Genomic DNA, 21,092 nt, shown 5'->3' on the forward strand with positions numbered 1-21,092 from the left:
ATAGTTACTAAATATTTTGTGCCTAATTTTACATTGTTGCAAATAATTTGAGAAAAGCCGAAGCCGAAGGGACCGGCTCTTTTAAACAAGTCAAAAGCACCGCTTCTCTAAAAGAGCCGAACTTTCCTTCATGAGTCTGCTGGCTCAGGAGAAAAGAAGCCACGCTTTTGCTGACGTCATCACGCAACGACGCGTTCACCTTTTCTTAAAAAAAGACAAAACTAAATAATTGTGTGGACAACATTAGAAAATTATTTAATCCATTATTAATTTTTTAAAATATTTTTGGGGTTAAAGAGCGTCAGCGCCCCGACAACACGTGACCCACATGCTGTGACGTATGCGGAAGCTGAAGCAGCTCCCATGCCGCGACAAGAAAAATGAGGATTTATGGTGATCTCCATCCCCTCTTATGTGCAACTTTGAACAAAACGTTGTAATTGAAGTAGTACTGCAGAAGAATGTCATTCTTTCCAAAAATTTCTCTGAGGCCAGAAGTCACCGATTACCTGAAGGGCGTCTTTTTAAACAATGAGGTACATTACAGTAGTTCTCTTATCCCAGTGGGAGAAAACAAATATATGAAGAGTAGTACATTTGATTGTATGTATTGGTGGGGAACTGTTTTGATGTGTCCCTAGCTGGGATTTCAGAGAGATATGAATGAAGAAAACATTTCTGTTTATATTAACTGAGAGGAGGGACAATATCAAATAACAATGACCTCTAAAATATGGCCTGTGATTGACATTGACCTTCCAAGGTGTGGAAGAGGATGATTAATGTGTCTTGTTTCTCAATTTGACCATAGCTAACTTGTTTATCTTCAGTTGTTGGCGTCCATCGGCCTTCAGGAGGCTGAACGCCATTTTGAGACGCTGCTCACCTGCCTGTCACATCCGCCATCTTCCACTTGCGTCCGAGCCAGCGTTCATCTGGCACCGCTGGGAGAGATCCGACACAAGCTCTGCGAGGAACTGAAGAAGGTGAACCGCCAGCAGAAGGAGGAGCTTCAGGTGGTTCCGCATCCCATGGTTCCAGATGTGCTGCTGCTTCCGGTGGACGGGCCGAGGTGTGTGAGGATGTCGTACGAAACTTAAAGTCAGGAAGTAATCCTTTGTCCTTTCTCAGAAGTGTCCAGCAGCTTAGCAAGGAGGTTGTGGTAGGTGCTCAGTGTGGGAACGCCGTGCTCAGAGGGGCTCACGTCTTCGCCCCTGGAATGCTGGCCTGCCCCAAACGTAATCAATTCTTCCCCTCGGAAGATAAATTGATCTTTTACATGTGTCAGCATCTGTCTTTGTGTCCTTTAGATATGAAGGCTGGAGACATGGTGTCCGTCTTCTCTGACCTTGAGGGCAAATGCACACGAGGAGCGTTGAGCTTCCATGGGAAGAGAGTGTTTGTGGGAAACGGAGTGGCGGAAAAGGACCGCTCCAGCATTTTTTGTTCAGGTGAACCCGCCAGGTGAGTGTAAATACTCTAATGTGGAACAGGAGGATGGAAGCTTTACCCTAATGCTCCGTTGTTCCAGAGGCGTTGGCGTCCGCATGACTGAGCCTCTGTATGCCACACCCTCCTTTGACGGGCTTCTACCCCGGCTGGTCTTCTTACAGGTGAGGCTATGACTTCACCCGTTTACCAACGGTGTCTTAACAGTCCTGACTGATGTTGGCAGAACCTTCCATCTGTGGTTGTGGGCCACGTACTGGGGCCTCGTCCCGGAGAACGCATCCTGGACATGTGTGCTGCCCCGGGTGGCAAGACGTGTCACATCGCCACCCTCATGAGGGACCAGGTACATGTGAAAGCGGGGGCTCGCTTAGTCTTGAGAAGAATGTGGACATGCGTTTGTCTCCGGCAGGGTGATGTTGTGGCTTTGGAGCGGATCTCAAACAAGATGGAGCTGATTCGTCAAAATGCTGAAATGTTACAGCTGCGTTGCATCAAAGCTTTTTGCTTCAACAGCACTCGGGCTGTGAGTGAGCACTCCAATCCTGAAGCTGAAGGTAACGGCTCAACTCCCATTTCATACCCTCAATGCTGTAGCTTAGCTTCCTTCTTCCGCAGAGCCGCCTTTCCCCCCTGAGAGCTTTGACCGCATCCTATTGGATGCTCCGTGCAGCGGCCTGGGTCAGAGACCTAACATGGCGAGCACCTGGAGCCTGAAGGAGATATGCTCCTTTGCTCCGCTGCAGCGCAAGCTCTTTCATGCTGTAAGTCAATGACTCTATTACGCCACTAGGTGGCGACAAAGTAGAATATTTTATATTAAATCTACACAAGATATGTAACGTATATGACATACACAATCCATCATACTTATGCTCTTACTTTGTACATACTGTATGTATAATTATTTATATAACTGCTTTCTATTGCTTCTTTCAAGGTGACCCAAGGATAGTTACATATTTCTGTAGGATGTAGTTTTGTCAAATATTATTTCTGCGTATTATTTAATATAATGAATTGCAATGACAGCGTGTCAAGGTCAAGTGCTTGCTTCTCCTTGCAGGCGGTGCAGCTGCTCAAGAAAGGAGGGGTCCTGGTGTACAGCACGTGCACGGTGACGTTGGCCGAAAATGAGGAGCAGGTGGCGTGGGCCCTACGCACCTTCCCCTGCCTCAAGCTGCAACCTCAGGTAAGGACACCATCTTCTTTGCGTATGCTTCGCCTCAAAGGAAACCTCAATTAACGCTCCCCACCGACAGGAGCCTCACATCGGCGCCGAGGGTATGGCGGGCGCAGGCTTGGCTCCAGAGCAGCTTTGTCTCCTCCAGAGATTCCGACCAGAGCTGAGCTGGGGGCAAGTGGACGTGGGTGCATCCCTCCCCTGCAGGGCCAACAGCGACACCATTGGTTTCTTTATTGCCAAATTCCAGAAAACGTGACTCCTGAGACTCCTGAGAGCTGACGCTAATGTTTACTCGACAGGATGCTGTAACATGCATGCCGGGCCAGTAGATGGCGATGTGACTTTGTTACACAACCTTGCTATGTCTTTCTAAAAAAAGCTGTCATCTGTAATAAAGCCTCCTAGCTCATCCCAGTAGAGCTGCTGGAGTAAATGCGCTACGTCAGCGCATTCTTTAGCTTGTCAAGCATTTCCATGGAAACCATAGCGCTCTGGTCTTCCAGTACACAAAGCGGGCTGCAGGCCATGTAGGGGAGAAGCTGCAGCAGCTGTGCTTGCAGCGTCGCCATGACAACAGTGACGACACAGCTGCCATAGCGACAGCGGCTGTTGAAGCCTAGACCAGGAAGTGGCGTGCAGAAAGAGGTCATGAGAGGTAGTGAAAAAGGAATTATTTATGGATGTTTGTCTAGCAAGCGCACCAGCTAACTCCAAAAGAGCCTCGGAGTCACCATGAAAGGCAAGCTAAGTGACTTTTGGGTGTTGTCACTCGTGGCTGTTGCCATGACGACTCGGGAGGCCTCTCAATTTTTCAGCAGTGTTTCACAAAATACTATTTATAGACGTCACAGCCCGGGTGTTCTCAAAAGAGCACACGTCCAAATAGTTTTAATGTACACTGTTTAAAAAGCTGCAGCGCTACCAATGTAGCATACAAATGCTTGCTTTTTCCTCTACAGTTGTCCCGAGAAAAGCAAATAAAATGAGGGATTGTAAACAAGATGACTTGAGTGGAAGCCATCACTTTGCATTGAGCTGATGTTCTTCTACATTCTAGGATGTATGAAGTTGGTTAGAAAAGTCCATCCAAAGAACACAAGCTCTCCCAGGAAGAAGAAGAATCAAAATGTACGGCATATTAGTGGCGAGGTAACTTTGCCTCTGGAGGAACGCTTCTTTACCATGATAGATGTTGTTTTTTATTGATGTACGTCAATCATTATCAGTCTTTGTGCTCATGCTGCTTTCTAGAAGTCTGGGAAGTTTGAAAGGTACACACGCCAACCTGAAATGTGCACTGGAAGTTCTTGGGATCACGTGGATGAATTTATTGCTTATACCAGATATTTGCTTGTGTCTTTCTTGACTTTTGAAAACTCAGAGTGGGATATTTGCTACTTCCCAGCAGTCTACAACGCAGCACAAGCCTTCTGGTTTTAGCTGCAACATGAACGGTTTAGGACCTTCTCAGACCGGTACTCATCTCATGCGTCAAAGGACCTCAGCATCCAACCGAGTGGCTTGGTGAAAGAACGGGCATTCAAAAAGAAGATGCATATTTGTGAATATTCATGCATATCCACACGTAAAGCACGTCTATGCATAGATCCACATATTGTAGATACACGATAGAGAAAAGGAAGGTCGGTGGTGTGGTTTGGAAGTGGAGCAGCACATGATAACGTCCTCTACTGGGGGATGGCCCATTCTCCTGCATCGCCCCTCTTTTTGGTTGCCACCACCCCCTCTCGTTCTGGGTCGTAATAGTGGTGGTGGTGGTCCCTCGTGGGCCGGTGGTGGTGATGGTGGTGGTGGTGAGTGCGCTGTTTGTTTCGTTCATTGTGGTCCTGTTCGCGCTCCTTGGAGCGATGGTGGCCTCCCTCGTCCTGCCCGCCCCCACGGTGATGATGATGGTGGTGGTGGTGATGGTGGTTGTGGTCCCGGTGGGGTTGACCCTCCCCTAAATCCTTCTCCTCCTCCTGATGTTGGAGGAGCTGAGTGCGAGGCTCCTCGTGAGCGGCGTCCTTGCTCTCTCGGCTTTCCGGGGTCTCCGAGTCCAAAGTCTCCTGACGAGCGAGGCCTCTGGCGCGGCTGCTGCTGCTGTGATGGTGACGGTGGTGATGATGGTGGTGATTGTTATGCTCGGTCCTGCTTGAAGAAGAGCGATGGTGGATGTGCTGCCCTCTCCTGGATGACTCTGTCCTCAGCGGCCTCTCCTCCTGGTTGGCGTCATCCTCCGCCTCCCCATCGTCGTCATCCTGGTCCTCTCTGGAGAAAGCTTTCTCTCTGTGCTCTGCAGCGCCACCCTGAGGTTAGCAATAAACACAGTGAAGAAGAAAGGAGCAATCGCCGACACTGTTCCACCAAGCGTTGTGTGACCGTCTATCTAGCGGACACCACATCACACCTGTAAACCTTATACTGGACTACACCGGTTCACACACCACACACACACACACACACACACACACACACTTGCTTCAATCGTCTATTGAAGCAGATGTAAAAAGTGTAACAGTTGTCCGTTACCAAGAATGGTCACTCAAGAATGAGTCAGCACGTGTAATCACCGCTACGTGTATCACCATCTTTGTCAGTCTTACCAGTCCGGTGGTGAAAGAAAGCAGTGGAGGAACAAATGTCAAATCTTTTGTCAATGTACCATCACTATCATCTCCATCCTCTCACACACTCATTATGTGGCTCACACCTGCACGCTGGAGGAGGGCAGGGCGGCCGCGGGCAGCCTGGTAAGCAGGGGGTCGGGGGTGTCGCAGCTGGTTGGGTGGGCACTCTTCCAGTAAGCCTCCAGGTAGTCAGCCATGTGCTCGCACGCGTCCTCCAGCTGGTTCTCGTCCAGGATGATGTCGAACATCTCCTGAGGAGGAACGATGAAACGACACAATTTTATTTTTCATTTTTGCTAATGAAAGCATCATAACAGATAGGAGTGAAGACAAGGAGACGTACGGGCGGGCACTGGGCCAGCTTGTCCGCCGCCACCATCTGGACGTTGAGGTGTTTGGCCTGGGACTTTCCTCGGGACTTGATGAGTCGCTGAAGCACCTGGAGACGACATGGATATGGATATGATACAAAGCGAGTAAATAACACAAGGCTGATGGTCTCTCACCTTGGGAGAGGTGATCTTGACATAGACGATGATGGGGGCGAGGGACGTCTTGCCCAGCTGTGACGGGTGGTTAATGGTGTCGGCATCTAGAATCACCAGTTGCAGCGTCCGAGCCAGCTCGAAAATGCGTTCGATCTCGCTCTGGACTTCAGCTGAAAAGATGTTAACGTGACAAACTAGGTGACAAACTGGAAGTCAGCTGACCTAGATGATAGTGACTCCTACACAGACGCTTACACAACACCACCAGACGACAAGCGAAACAATGGCGACAGTTTTGAGTTTGCGTTGTGTGTTTTTTACAACTAAAACACAACCATCTGACTTACCCAAGTTGGAGCGCGTGTTGGAGCGTTCGATGATGGCATGCTTGCTGGGGTTGTTCAGGACTGAACGCTTGGCGAGAGAGATGTCTGCCGTGACGCGAGTGATGGATATTCTGTCATAAGGGATGACCAGGTCAATGCTGTTATGAGATTACCAAAATACTTGACATGCACAACACTAAGGACACCTGAGATTAATATTATATATATAATACACATGTGTGTCCTTGGCGTGTTTGTTCCATAGAACAACAGCACGAATGGAGTGAGCCCTTTTGTCTCAGTAGCATGCACAATGCAGAAGAGTGTAACAAAGATTGCCGTATATTGTCCTTAGGATAACGGCGGAAATTCATTATTTTCATTAATTGCGCAATTAATGCATGTGCACCATGTCAAGCCACGCCTCTCTGTTGTGACGGCACACCGATTCGCACACATCAACAGTAGAGCAACCCCAAGTCAAAAACACATCTCTCGTCCTCCTGGGAATGACACATTGTCACACGAGATGCATTCAGGGGCACTCGGAACATCACAACAACATGTATGCATGGCTTGAAATAATAATAGACAATTTAAATATGCATTTAAATATGCTCAGAAATCCCATAAAAGACTGTACATCTACACTCAAAACACTGAATTCAACTTTAAAATGATGTCTTTGAAAGCAACCCGTTAAATTATGATTCAAATCCCAGCCATTTTTCAAAAGTCATCCCTTTCCACACTTTTTCAAGGTACACAGAATATCTTGGGCAATAAAGACATGGTATATACCAAAAGAAAGATTACTCTCATCTTTCATCAGAACTAAAGTTACTAAAGTTACAGAACTAAAGTTTCTATTTTTTCTGTTCTTTAGTCATCAGTAGTAGAACATTAGTCATTTTCAGTAAAATGTCAGTTTTTGTGTGAGTGGTTAGTGCACAGACCACACAGCTAGGAGACCTGAGTTCGATTCCACCCTTGGCCGTCTCTGTGTGGAGTTAGCATGTTCTCCCCGTGCATGCGTGGGTTTTCTCCGGGTACTCCGGTTTCCTCCCACATTCCAAAGACATGCTAGGTTAATTGGCGACTCCAAATTGTCCATAGGTATGAATGTGAGTGTGAATGGTTGTTTGTCTATATGTGCCCTGGGATTGGCTGGCCACCAGTCCAGGGTGTACCCCGCCTCTTGTTCGAAGACAGCTAGGATAGGCTCCAGCACCCCGCGACTCTCGTGAGGATAAGCGGTAGAAAATGAATGAATGAATGTCAGTTTTCAACAAAAAATGAGGGGAAATAAGGCTTTTGGGGGAAAGATACATTTCAAGCATAACTAAATTTAGCCATTTATATTTAGGCAAAATGTCGAAACAATGATACCACAACATAAAAATAAAAATAACTTGATATTTGCATGTGAATGCATTAAATTACTAAATTACTAATTACTACTATTGTATTGTGGAGTTGCACCATCACCTATTTGTGCCTTGTGCGCAGAAACAAAAAAAAATGTATAAATATGTCTTTGTTTTTAAAAAATACAGTAAAAAAAACATACTTCACACATGGTTGCAAAATGCAAATGTCATGATTAATTTGTAAACTGATTAATGTGATTAACTGACATACTATATGGAGTGTCTTGTGATAGCCCTAATCAATTTTAATATTTATGGGTGAGTAAATGTGGCATATTTAGGACTTAAACCTGGATTGTGCTTCTTCTTATGAATGGGGGGTTTGGGGGGGTCTGCACATGAATCTGATTTAATAATTCTGACACTTTTATTGTGAATGCTTCGAAGGGTTTGGAGGAGGAGGAGTGGAAAGGAGCAGGGACCGTTGACAGCTTTGCCTGGGCCCGGGACAAAATAATGTGCCCCCCCCCCTCGCCACGCACACATACACACCAGCTCGGCCCCCCTCATGCCTGGGCCCAGGATAAGATACCCCTTTGCCCCCCCTCGTCAACGGCCCTGTATAGGAGTATAGCGTGTTGATATTAGTATTTATATGAGTGTTTGTATATTCCAAGCCATACATGTTATGTATGTTATGTAGCCACAGTAATATTAGTGATAATAACAGTCAGTGAAATGAGCATGGTCTCATGTGTGAAAACTACTACAGATGGTCCAAAGTGGATCTTGGCACTTTGTGCCCACCTCTTTGCTTCTAATTGGTGCTTGGGAGAACAACAAGGAGAAGACTCAACATCGAAAAGATACAAAGTCCACTATGGCCTATTAAGGACATGCACAAGAACTATTCCTAGCAGCAACACACTCCCCCGGGGGAGGTTAAGAGGAGAGAGACGAGGAATGAGGAAGGAAGTGGGATGAGAACCTACCTTCCCTCAAATCGGTGCTTCAGAAAGTCAAACAGTGCTTTTTGCATCATGTCGGTCACCTACAGATGTTGACATCCAAACAGGAAAAGAGATTAAAAAGGTCCTTGTGCATCCCTGTGCTGTGTTTATAGACGCACCTCGTAGCCCTTCAGTGATGGTCCCACCAGAACCACGGGCCGCATGGAAGGCACAACGTCATATGGAGGAATGTGTTCCGTCTTTAAAGAGGAAGAAGCCCCATGAAAGCCATGTACAAATACTACAAAGCATTTAGAATCATTCAGCACTGAAATGAGATAACACATAGGAACATGATAAATCAGTTGAAGTGAATGAAAGCTCAGTTTGTGTTCTATATTTACTTTCTGTGGACACATCAAGCCAAGCAGACAGACTGCTATCTTATGTAGGCCTGGACTATCTAAACAAAACATTTCCTGCTTTCTGCTGCTGCCAGGAATAACTGAAGGGAGGAGCCATCACTTTTGATATAGCAATGGACGGAAGGCCCATCGTGCTTCACTGGTGGAAACAGACACTGTGAAAGCGGGTGTTTAAAAACCACTGAGCTGTCACTCCCATCAAACACAAGGATTGCAGGAGAAGTGCTTTGGGGCAGAGGAAGGAGTTTTGTCGGAAACAGAGGTGAAGCGCAGGCGCCCCCTGCTGTGCCGGCATAACACAACTTACCGACTTCTGCTTCTGTTTGGCTGCAGTGAGACGGAAGAGGAGAGACATAAAAGGTTAAGAAGAAGCTTGCATGCTCGTGAAGTACGTGTGGACAAGAAGATGAGTGCCTAGCCACGTCTGTTAGCCGCAAGCATTGGGTCAGAACCGTGTACAGACAGAAGAGGAACAGACGGCGCCGGGTCCTGTTTACCTTCTTAAAAAACGCCATTCGTTTCTCTTTTGCTAACGAATATGACATGACATTGTTGGGCGCGGCTTTAGGGGAGCGGAGGTTGACTGGAAGATCATCGTCTGGCTCTAAGCCTGTGGCATCTATGTCAATGGCTACACACACACACACACACACACATACACACACCAAAGGGGTCACACTAACAGTATCAGACTGAAGACTACCACCCAGACGGAGCTGAGGAGATGTGGGAATCTGGGATGCTACCTACCTGATGAAGGAGGAGTAGACTTTCTTGAGTTAGGAACCACTTCCCCTAAACTTGAGGAGGAGTTTGCTCCCAATTTACTAAAAGAATAAGAAGGACAAACCACTAATTTTTCAAAACCTCATGAAATTGTTGACTTTTTCTTACCTGGAATGAAACTTGCCCAGCTTTGCTCTCTGCTCTTGGAGGAGTCGAGTGTTTTCCAGCTTCACCGGACTGGGAATGAAACCAATTTCGCAGCCTTCCTTCACCAGACGTCCGATCCACCAGTCGTTGTTGAATTTCTACAAACGTTATAGAACCATCAGCGCCGTCGCTTTGTGGGCCAAGTGTGCCAAGCGTGAGAAGCCACTCACCTCTTTGACATGGAGGAAGTCTTTAGCCTCAAAGGAGACGGCCATGCCGGGTACAGGGACGTCGTCATCGTAACTCGGGCTGTAGTTGACGTTTGTACGAACGGCAAATGCTACTGGTTTTGTCTACCAGAAAGGACAACAAGAGCTCTTTAACTTTAACTTACTTAATGTGTATTTGTGTATTTGTATACAGGCATCAATAAAGCCTACTTGTGTGTAAATCTTTGACAGGGAATTGACTTCTGGTGGCGGGGAAGTGACCGTATACCTAAAAAACCTGTTTATGACCTTCTAAATACATTTGTTTTAATTACTAGAGCTCCGCAGACATGAAATAACATCCCTATAGTCACCCGTAAACTCATATTACTTATTATATAGTTAATGATGATAAGTGATAATAACATAACACAGCATTGTGGGGCTGCACGGCGGCCAAGTGGTCATTGCGCTGACCTCACAGCAAGGAGACCCGAGTTCAATCCCACCCTCGGCCATCTCTGTGTGGAGTTTGCATGTTCTCCTTGTGCATGCGTGGGTTTTCTCAAGGTATTCCAGTTTCCTCCCACATTCCAAAATCATGCTAGGTTAATTGGCGACTCCAAATTGTCCATAGTTATGAATGTGAGTGTGAATGGTTGTCTGTCTATATGTGCCCCGTGATTGGCTGGCGACCAGTCCAGGGTGTACCCTGCCTCTCGCCGGAAGACAGCTGGGATAGGCTCCAACACCCCAGCGATCCTTGTGAGGATAAGCGGTACAAAATGAATGAATGAATGAACACAGCATTGGGAAAGTTCCTTGCTATTGTAGTATCTCAAATGTTATGTTGGCATCCATGGCTGACTTACTGCAGTGTAAGGAATATCTCTAACCTAACATAATATCTCTAATATATCTCTAACAGTGCACTCACCAGCGCACTCACCATCACCATCATCTCTAATATTTTTTGACTTTCAAACCACGATGTAGTGAGGGACGACTGTAGTTTTAATGTTCTGCACGCTGTGTGAGGTGTAAAAGTAGTCCTGGAAGCTCTGACTCATCGACATTGAAAGATTTCACTACTTAATGGATTCCCTAAAGCATACGTGTACCATGACGCAACATAAGAAAGTACAGCTGGAAACAGTCCATACATCAAACCAAGCTGCTCCGGTTATGTTTATGGTGCTTGAATCAACGCAATAGCATTATAATGATCAACTTGTTCCTCTATGGGCTCATGAAGCCGCCTGAAATGTTCTCTATAGATACATTACATGCATATAGTGTATAGAATATATACACTCATAAGACACATACGGAATGTATGTGTGTGGGCTTGTGACCGTTACAAGATCCATGCAGGACACAGTGTCCTTGCCAAGGTAGGAGTCACGTGACTCTGTGATGGTCCTGTACAGGATCATACATGTTCGTCATGGGTGGCTGTCTGGAATACTAGAGTATGCGCTGCATACTCTAGTATTGCTTCTTACGCAACACAGGCGCTCATTAGGGATGCCATATTGACTGCTGAGGGTGGAGGATGCAGTGGTGGGTGTAGGGGGGTTAGGGACTGTGTGAGGAGAGAAAGAAAGGAGACAACACTAAAGCAAAAGGTATCAGAAAGAGAGAATGCAAGCCTACAATATTTTCACGAGCATGTGAATGTAATCAACGCTTTCTTGATTATAGTATTCTGGTTACGAGGCGTCATTAATGACACATGATGTTAAAGCACATTACCATAACACTGCATGTCCGACATGATGGAGTGAAAAAAAGTTATCCTCTCATTGCATGTGGAAGTGGTTTGTCATTCTTCACCACTCCATTTGAAACCCTTTCTTAAGTATGGACAATAAATACATTGCGGCATGTTAATTAGCATTCTATGCTTAAACCCGTGGCCGTCCCTTGTGTTAATAAAGAATAATAGGAATGTAAAGGTGACTGTAGGGGTGTTATTTTAATGTCTACAGGACTCTAATAATGGCAAAAACATGTTTTTAGAAACTCCAATGGGTTTTCCATTTGTTATTAATACTGAATCCTATTTCCTGAAAATTCTCTTATTGTGGTCAGGTCTGGAGCCAATTAACCACGATAATCAAGGGACAACTAAGTTGAAAAATTAAGGGGAAATTAAGGGTTGGCATGTTGGTCACACAGTAATTAGGTATAAACGTGTGAATGATTGTTTGTCTATATGTGCACTGTGATTGACCAGTCCAAGGTGTACCCAGCCTCTCGTCTGAAGACAGCTGGGATAGGCTCCAGCATGCCTGTGACCCGAGTGAGGATAAGCGGCATAGAAAATGCAGGCATGGGTCCTCTGTGGAAAAACATTTGGACACCCCTGACGTAACGTAAGTCGAGATAGAACCCATTCATCCAATTAATTTTTTGACTTGAAAATTGCTAGGTATAGTGCCTTCATCATTTGTCTTCATTTCTCATATGCAAATTCCCAATTGGTCTTGATCCAAATTGTGATGCTCTGGATTTCTTCCTAGAATCCAAAACATGAGTCATGATTTGTCTCCTTCTGGGAACCCCTTCGCTACCGCAGTGTGCGAGCACAAAAAGGTCATAAGAATCAACGTACTACGTATACTTTATTGAGTAACTCCTTGAATCATGGGGCACATGTTGCCTGTGTGAGCACAGGTGTCGGGTGGTGTACCTTGGCCTTGTCGAGCTGCGCCTGAGCCTGCCGCTCTGCCTCTCTTCGTACCGCCTCCTTGTCCTCCTCCAGAGACACATCCGAGTCTGATGGACGGCTGGTGTAGGAGTCGGCTGAACCCTGTGGAGACAGTGGTGTACGTCAGCTTTCATGGAACTCACATTTAAACAGTGACGTGTGGTGAGGTTCTTGCAGAGCCGGCTGGCCCATTAGGCACAAGGAGGATATTAAGGGCTCTTGTGTAACTAAAGCTTATCTGTTATATTTACATTGTAAATTGTGTAACTTTAGCTTATTGTGTAAATATAGCTTATCTGTTAGTGTACAAATTTTGTAGTTATTTAAATTGTTAGATGTTGGTTGTTATATTTCTAACATGTTTTCTGTATTTGTAATTTGTTAACCATGTAAATTGGCTATTTTGAGGTTTTTTTTATGTTAATACAGGTTGCTTATTTACTCATTCAATCCCAGCAATTTTTAGACAATTTGGAGTGATTTTTCAAATCGCACAGAATAGTATGTGCGATGGCTATTTAAACATGGAACCTACGAAACGAAAGATTAGACTCCTGTCTTTTATCAGGATTTTTTTTTTTTTTTTAGTAATCAGCAGTAGAACATAGGTAAGTTTCAGGAAAATATCAGTTTCCAACTAAAACAGAGAGACAAACAGATTTTTGTGAACAGGTAGCATTTCAAACATAACTTTCACTTTGACACAAACCTTTTGATTTTGTGACAGCTCAAATAGGTAAGCTTCAGGAAAATATCAGTTTCCAACTAAAACAGAGAGACAACCAGATTTTTGTGAACAGGTAGCATTTCAAGCATAAGTTTCCGTTTGACACAAACTTTTTGATTTTGTTACATCTCAAATAGGTAAGTTTCAGGAAAATGTCAGTTTCCAACTAAAACAGGAAGAAAAACAGATTTTTTTGAACAGGTCACATTTCAAGCCTAAGTTTCCCTTTGACGCAAACGTTTTGCTTTTGTGACAGCTAAAATATGAAAACAACTATACCAAAGTAACACATAAATGAGTTGTGTTACATCAAAAATAACTATTTACAAATAATTTTCACATGTGCACGTGTGTGTGTGTGTGCGTGTACGTGCATTGAAATTTACCATCAATGCGTGACCTTCTGCACGCTACACTCTTCCATGCTCTTCCACTTCCTCCGCCATGCTGTCAAGTGTGTTTTTACATGCAAATGATCTATGCTGAGTTCTTGTCAAATGTACTTCTGCCACCTAGTGGCTGTTTTTCTGGCTTGACATTAATTATGAGTGTGCAGTTGCGTCCACCTCTTTTTGCCTCTTGCACAAAAAAAAACCCGAAAAAAGATGTATAAATCATCTTTGGGATTGGGTGTTGAAGATTTATTTCTATATGAAGTGCATGGGCCCTATCCTTCTCTCGGAAAAACTGTTACTTTGTTGTAAAAGTCAGATCACCTTCTGTTGAGCTTGGACATATAATCCTCCATCTTGGTAGTCAATTTCATTCATTAATTCAGAAGTAGGCATTTGACTTGTTGACATGCATTTTTTTAGTTAAAAAAAAGAAAAAGCTGGCTTTTAATATCCATGGAAGGATGGCAGCGACAAGCACATCCCACCTCACCAGCCCTTCATTGTGAGGTACTGCGCTTAAATGACATGACAGACTGTATAACAAATGTAATGGCAACATTTTGACAAACACAAATCGCCATCCAACTCAGTTTGCACACTTAAGCTGAGAAGAGACGTTTCTGCTCTGTATTTGATCTGGAAATGGGCAAACGAAGTGAATTTTACTCACGAAATATTAAAAACGATTGGAATCATGCAGAAAACACCTGTTAAACACAGATCAATGGGCAAATATTCATGTTTAGTTTATATTATTATTATTATATTATTATTATATTATTATTATATTATTATTTTTTTTTATTTTACATCATGCATCCTCTGACCACAGGTCACTGTATTTAAATATGAATGCATCGGAACTTGTTTTTACATTTAAATAAGTGTTCATAATGTGTTCAATAATAATAAAAGTTCATTGAAAACAAGGTATGCTCCAACAGAACAAAAAGGTGTGTTAACTTATCTTCATTCATCTCACTGCACCACCACACGTCTGGGTTAAAAATAGCTGCCTGATTAGAATTACCCAGCCATCACACCGAGATCTCACTGCTCCAGAGCATCCTTTCCTGGTCTTCATGACCTGGGATGACTGCTGAAGATCTGACATATGGGGAAATATATTCACCAACAGCCTGCAACCTGTTTGCCAACATGACATCACTGCTAGTGACGGGGCGTGACATGGTCACCTGTCAACTTCATAGACACACGCGCAAACACCCACACACGTGCAGATAGAAAGCGAGTTGAGTGTGCTTACGTAGGCATCCGAGCTCTTGACGCGACCTCCCTTGGCTCTTTTCAGCAGGCGGATCCAGGTGGCCTTCATCAGCCACACTGGTCATTCAGTGTCCTGAGCCACTGCCCCCCCTCCCGCTGCTACAAGTAGACTGCGCTGCCGTGGTCACCTGGCTACAGGTACAGTCAACACGTCTGCTACATGGACAGTCGCTTACTCTCACTTCCGACTAAAGTAAAATGGGGGCTCCTTATTTTTTCGCAGCCCCGGTGAGCTCTGCCACTTCCCGTCCAACTGCAGCTGCCACTCGTCCTGTCGTCGCCAAAGATGAGGAATCCACAGGAGCTTCCTGTCCCACGCATAATCTCAGCAGCTCTCTCGTCGTCCTTGCTAGCCAGAGCGCTCAGACAGCTGCTGCAGGTGCTGACTCCTGGGATGAGTCAGGTGGCAGCGATGCGTTGCATCTTCCAATCTTCTCCTCCTCCTCCACTGCTTCACAGGCGCCGCAAACAGCGTTTATTGTCCCGCCGTGGCAACCCGTGACCGACTGTCCTCACGCTAATGAAGACAGTGCCGCCCTGACGCAAGCTGTGGCTTTCTGTTTGTGCTGCGCTCGCCTTCTCACAAGCTTCCTGCGCTATTTCAGTCATTCTGCCTCTCTGTCTCCGTCCACCCCTCCTCCACCTACTCCGTCACTCCCCACATTTTTCCCTCACTTAGCCCCTAACAGTGGATCCATCTGCTCACTGTGCTCTTCCTTGGATACAACTTGCTTGTTCTTTTTCACATGGCGGCACGTGTGCACCTGTATTAGTTGATGACATTGACTAGGTCACAAACGGCACCCATGAGACCCCAGTCATTCATTCCTACTGGGTAAGGACGCACTGGTGTGCAATTACTCCAGGTGGACCTTTTCCTTTATTATGGTCAATTTCTGCAAAGCAGGACACCTTATTTATAAGACAATATTTTCATAGTCAGAGCAAAAAAAAGCTGTTTGCGACCTTCTACATGCAGTTTTTTAACATTATTAGAGCCCTCTTGACATAAAATAACACCCCTATAGTCAACATTACACTTGTATTACCCAATGTAGTAGACACAATAACAGAAAATAAGACCTAAATACATAAGTACTTATGTGGGGCTGCACGGCTGCCAAGTGGTTAGCGCGCAGGCCTCACAGCTAGGAGACCTGAGTTCAATTCCACCATAAGCCACCTCTGTGTGGAGTTTGCATGTTCTCCCTGTGCATGTGTGGGTTATGTCCGGGTACTACGATTTCCACCCACATTCCAAAAACATGCTAGGTTAATTGGTGACTCCAAATTGTCCATAGGTATGAATGTGAGTGTGAATGGTTGTTTGTCTATATGTGCCCTGTGATTGGCTGGCGACCAGTCCAGCGTGTACCCTGCCTCTCGCCTGAAGACAGCTGGGATAGGCTCCAGCACCCCGCGACCCTTGTGAGGATAAGTGGTAAAAAATGAATGAATGAATGAATGAATGAATGAATGAAAGTACTTATGTGTTTCTATAACTGTGTTCCAGTGCTTGGGGACAAGATTTGACATTGGGGATTCAGAGTTGACCCGGTGACCAGTGTAAAATACTCCAACTCATGTTTTTGAATGCATCTCCTGAATGAACTAATGTACATCAGTTCATTTAATGCTTAATTTATGCAAGAAATATGTCAATTTTGCTTATTTGTTTACTAATAATCGGCCGTAGTCAAGAGTCTAGATTGTTGAGACAGTACTTTTATGCGGAAGGACCAAATTCAGTCGATACTATGTGTGTGTGTGTGCAAAGCACCAAGTGGCAAGGGATGACTGTATGTTGGGGGCCAAATATCAATCGTTGTAAAGTCTCCCTCATTTACTGTCCAATCCAAACAAACATGCTTCCTGTCTGACGCATGTTGGTCCTGTGACCGTTCATGATGTTTTGTGAGGTCAGAGGTCAACTCCCCAAAGACCACTAACTGGAACGCTGACGTGCTAATCGTAACCCATCAACCGCACACATATTTCCACCTGGTTGGTTGTTATGAAGTGGGTGCAAAGAAGCTCCTCAGGGTTACCAGCGAAGGCAACAATGCCACAGACTGAACCAGCCACAGCCATCACATGATCAGTGTGGCCTGCAGGTTGATGGATCCTAGCAGGAAAGACAACAACCTGCTTCGGGATGAGGATTTGTTACAACCAAAGCAGTTGACACTCTGGAAGGTTGGTTACAACACCTCTAGTATTGATTCCTCCTTTCTGGAAGACCACTAAATGACCTCGACAGGCAGTAGCGACACACAGCCAATCAATACATCAATCAATACGTTCATTCATTCATTTTCTACCGTTTGTCCTCACAAGGGTTGCGGGGGTGCTGTAGCCTATCCCAGCTGTCTTCGGGCTAGAGGCGGGGTCCACCCTGGACTGGTCGCCGGCCAATCACAGGGCACTCAATCAATACATGACATAGCAAATGAGAATGAAATAAGCCTGAAGATGAATGAATGCAATCATGCAGAACTCTGTTTGTATGTACATGAAGGTCCAATGCCAAGTCCTGTTCTGTTCCATCTCTAACTAAGAGCCCCGTGCAGCATGTCTTTCCTGCCATCGATCCATCACTGTCACGTCAAGAGTTTCTTTCTACAGCACATGACAGCAAAACCATGGATCGCCTGCATGGACACCAAGGTGACACTGACAGGCCAATGAAAAGTGTTTACGCAGCATTCCATGTGCCAGTGCATTAAGTAAGTGCATCATCCCATCCAGGCTGTCAATCACATGACAAGGTACCGTGGCTGGCAAGATAGAGAAACTAGCCATGGGGTCAAAGTCCCTCCTTTTCACAAATACACACACACACACGCCCTCCATCATACACTACAACCAGATCGGCACACCAAAGCAGAGCAATCTACATTTGGATCAGCACCAAACTGCACCTTTTTAGATACTTCCTGCATATGCTTGAATCCATACTTTTATTCACTGAGAAATCCAGGAAATGGCAAAAGAATATGCGATACAAACTCCCTGATAATTTCCCCCTTGGCTCACATAGAAAAGTGGGAAATGTACCGTATTTACCCCAATAAGAGTACACCTAAAACCAAATTCAACTTTTCAAAAGGACCATGAGCTGCATTTCATGGACCAACGCTGTGCTGCTAAGAAAAATTACTACAGGCAACAGTAGTCCCTGAACGAGGCGTTGCTTTCACTGACTGTGAGGATCTTCTTTGCCTTGCAGATATAATAGGATTGATGAGAGCACACCAAGGAAAAGACACGCTGCTATTTTATGCTTGCTTCATCAATATTCTGGCAGCTTCCCAGTAAAGCTGTAGATGTGAGACGCAAGCTCGTACTCATCAGGAAGAGAGATCTAACAATATTCATTGAAGCCCAACATGAAATCCAACAACTAGGAACATGTTGGAGATACAGTAAATGCTTTTAGCTTCATTTTTATGTCATCCACAGACATAATTCTTAATGTGGACATAGTCAGTTTTGCATCACTTGGGATTCATTCAATACAAACAATAATGATAAATGATAATGGAAACAAAAGCTTGAAAACTAAGTAACCCAGTAGTTACTTAGGTAATATTTTTGTAGTTATGGCAAAGATAACCTGTAGCCAATCCTCTAAATATTTTTTATTATTATTAGAGCACTCTAGATATGAAAAAAACTCTAACCTTTATATTTTCATTATCTCGTATAGTATATATAATCACAGAAAATAAGCTGTTGAGCTTGTCATGCGTTATGGATGCAATGGTAGCCCATGTTATTATTATGGTTATGATTATCATGAATATTATGTTATTATTATTGTGCCTGTTGCAAGAGAATTTAAATAAATCTGGTGCTTGTCTCACAGAACAATTACTGACACCTAGTGACCGATCTAAATACTACAGTCACAATTTTAATCATCTTCTGAATGACATTTGTTTGTATTTTAGTTAATTTAGCCATTTTATGCAAAATGCTCAATTTAGGCAAAACATGCTGCCCAGTATGGATAAGCTGTCCTTCTTCCTACTCCTTTTTATGTGATGTATTCCATTTTAAGTTGATGCATGTTCAAATGAAATGTACCCATTACATTATCATTACCAAAAAAACAGCTGGCTCTTCTTCTCTATGGAAGGATGGCCGTGACAAGCACCTTCCAGCTCAAGCACGCTCCCACCCCTCAGGATGAAACGAGTACTGCAAGTGGTGACCCACTTACATTAAAAACATTACTTAGTTTGGTTGTACTTCATCTCACAAGATGGTGACTCACAAGAGTCTCACAAAAGGTACCTTTGGCTTTGTAGGTCATTTTGCTCAATTAATTAACTACCATGGTCATATCACCTCGTACTTCGGTATGAGGTGCATTATTAAAAACAACCAAACAAAAAAAACCTAAACTGTATTATGGAAAGCAGGAAGTGAACAAATGTAACAGTTACTGATTGTAAAAGTACCAGATGGAGGGGTAGGATTTAATAAGCTTTGCTTCTTCCTACTCCTTTTGGACATGTGGAACTGTGAACTGATTATGTGATGCACTCAATTGTAATCTGATGCATGTTCAAATGAAATAAAACCATTACCATTACCATTACCATGGTAATGCTAGCCATTGTGCTCCAATTGTGCATAAATAAGACTCATGTTCGTGTGTATTTCTACAAATGTGTTCTCTAGCTGAGTGGTGGGTGGACAGGAAGTGACGTTACAGATTTATATTAGGGATTATTGTGCCGGTAAGGTAATTTACGCCTGCAACAAAAGCCTGTTGTTCCGGCAATCAAGTCGGGCCTTTGTGTGTCTCACTGAATAATACACTAACATGTATTATTTTTGTCATTTCTATGCTTGAGAATGTTTAATTAAAAAAATAAATAAAAAGGTATTGTTTATGGACATGTTTTTTTTTAATAGCAGGTTTGGATCCTGTTCAAGCATCAGTGCCTCTTTGATTTCGCACAATAAAACTGCTGAAATATTCCCATTCATACAAACAGAGTTCCATTTGAATGTGAGACAGCAGAAGTTATTTTTGGATATCATTCAATGAATATTAGAAACAGCTGAATCAAGTAGAAGGACAGATTTTTTACTATCTCTGGCGAAAGAAGCATTCATTGTTCAGGTTGTACTTTGCTTGAGTCACGACCTTGTGCCCTAATAACCTCCATTCTCTTCCCCTTGTTTTAACAGATAGATGGAGGAAGTGTGTGAAACCATTTGAGAAGAAGAAAGAGTTTCCTGAAACTCACCAAATCAGACTCCTCACTGGCGGAGTGAAACATTTCAACAGACTCGCTGCTGCTCAGCCCAGCTGGGAGAAAATCTCCTCAGCGGCTGCCCATCTCTCCTGCTCTTCTCAGGAACTCCTCGTCCCAGCTCGAGTCTGGAGCACGAAAAAAGTGAAAGCCGGACAGAAGTTCCTTTTGGCCTCCTTTAGTTCCTGAGAGAGGACGAGAGCCTTTCCCACGCTGGGAGTACACTCCTTCAGAACGCCACAACCGTCCTCCAGACCCAAAAAACAAGCACCCCCCACTTCCCCAACCTCTGTCCCTCCCTCCCCCTCTCTCTCTCTCTCTGACACACACACACACACACACACACACAAACATAGCTGGTTAGGAAGTAAGATCGCTGGCCAAAAGGGCTGGCGTGAAAATTCTAGCAGGCTTTTATGTCTTAGTGTATGTGAGCGTGATCTAGGACTGTACTTCCACTTTGAGGAGAAGTTACGCTCTGAGACTATATCATCTGAAACACATGTTGGCCAGACCCAAATTTTCGGAAGTAATTATCTTCACAACAAGGCCAAAATGCTTTCTAATGGTTTTCATGCTTGACGGAATGAATGCCATTGAAAGTTTCCATTTGCGGGAGAGTTCTGACAAAAAAGTATATTTCTATAAAATAAATACAAATATACAATCCAGTGATCAAAAGTCCACAGGGTTAAAAATTATGCACATTTCCTGCCGGATCAGAGGTCCTGGAAAAATACTACAGTATGAAAAAGTACACACAAGCCAGATTAGTATTTTTTAGTAGTGGTGGCACA

General features: G+C 44.3%; 2 protein-coding genes across 6 annotated transcripts; one reads left to right on the forward strand and one right to left on the reverse strand.

The window, feature by feature from the left end:
* The first annotated feature begins 322 nt into the window (after nucleotides 1-322).
* On the forward strand, nucleotides 323-3,635 carry nsun6 (NOP2/Sun RNA methyltransferase 6). Of its 2 annotated transcripts, none has more exons than XM_058059797.2 (10): nucleotides 323-536; nucleotides 831-1,072; nucleotides 1,135-1,238; nucleotides 1,311-1,464; nucleotides 1,532-1,613; nucleotides 1,676-1,795; nucleotides 1,862-2,006; nucleotides 2,068-2,213; nucleotides 2,516-2,641; nucleotides 2,712-3,635. In XM_058059797.2, exons 1-10 carry the CDS (start codon nucleotides 462-464, stop codon nucleotides 2,889-2,891), a joined length of 1,374 nt encoding a protein of 457 aa, XP_057915780.2. In that variant the 5' UTR covers nucleotides 323-461; the 3' UTR covers nucleotides 2,892-3,635. The 2 variants fall into 2 exon arrangements, with proteins under 2 accessions (XP_057915780.2, XP_057915779.2); XM_058059796.2 differs by having other exon boundaries at nucleotides 325-536; nucleotides 1,132-1,238.
* On the reverse strand, nucleotides 3,407-20,545 carry cacnb2a (calcium channel, voltage-dependent, beta 2a). 4 transcript variants are annotated; one of them, XM_058059791.2, is made up of 13 exons: nucleotides 20,290-20,545; nucleotides 12,599-12,718; nucleotides 9,925-10,047; nucleotides 9,716-9,852; nucleotides 9,572-9,648; nucleotides 9,319-9,452; nucleotides 8,576-8,656; nucleotides 8,439-8,497; nucleotides 6,098-6,207; nucleotides 5,769-5,920; nucleotides 5,606-5,701; nucleotides 5,346-5,513; nucleotides 3,407-4,941 (listed from the first exon to the last, which is right to left on the reverse strand). In XM_058059791.2, exons 1-13 carry the CDS (start codon nucleotides 20,320-20,322, stop codon nucleotides 4,324-4,326), a joined length of 1,908 nt encoding a protein of 635 aa, XP_057915774.2. In that variant the 5' UTR covers nucleotides 20,323-20,545; the 3' UTR covers nucleotides 3,407-4,323. The 4 variants fall into 4 exon arrangements, with proteins under 4 accessions (XP_057915774.2, XP_057915773.2, XP_057915777.2 ...); XM_058059790.2 differs by lacking the exon at nucleotides 20,290-20,545 and adding an exon at nucleotides 15,006-15,639; XM_058059794.2 differs by lacking the exons at nucleotides 9,319-9,452; nucleotides 20,290-20,545 and adding exons at nucleotides 9,129-9,148; nucleotides 15,006-15,636 and having other exon boundaries at nucleotides 3,408-4,941.
* Between the last annotated feature and the right edge of the window lie 547 nt (nucleotides 20,546-21,092).

Source organism: Doryrhamphus excisus, linkage group LG7 (genome assembly GCF_037039965.1).
Source record: "Doryrhamphus excisus strain RoL-2023G ecotype Guam linkage group LG7, RoL_Dexc_Guam_v1.1, whole genome shotgun sequence".
In the NCBI taxonomy this organism is placed as follows: domain Eukaryota; kingdom Metazoa; phylum Chordata; class Actinopteri; order Syngnathiformes; family Syngnathidae; genus Doryrhamphus; species Doryrhamphus excisus.

Excerpts from the sequence above, each read along its gene's own strand:
- nsun6 (XM_058059796.2), top strand. The coding sequence starts at position 462 with ATGTCATTCTTTCCAAAAATTTCTCTGAGGCCAGAAGTCACCGATTAC. Across the intron at positions 1,796-1,861 it reads CCACCCTCATGAGGGACCAG|GGTGATGTTGTGGCTTTGGA; the intron begins GTACATGTGAAA and ends TGTCTCCGGCAG. Across the intron at positions 2,214-2,515 it reads AGCGCAAGCTCTTTCATGCT|GCGGTGCAGCTGCTCAAGAA; the intron begins GTAAGTCAATGA and ends TTCTCCTTGCAG.
- cacnb2a (XM_058059790.2), bottom strand. The coding sequence starts at position 15,074 with ATGAAGGCCACCTGGATCCGCCTGCTGAAAAGAGCCAAGGGAGGTCGC. Across the intron at positions 5,921-6,097 it reads CAACACGCGCTCCAACTTGG|CTGAAGTCCAGAGCGAGATC; the intron begins GTAAGTCAGATG and ends ACATCTTTTCAG. Across the intron at positions 5,702-5,768 it reads TCAAGATCACCTCTCCCAAG|GTGCTTCAGCGACTCATCAA; the intron begins GTGAGAGACCAT and ends TGTCGTCTCCAG.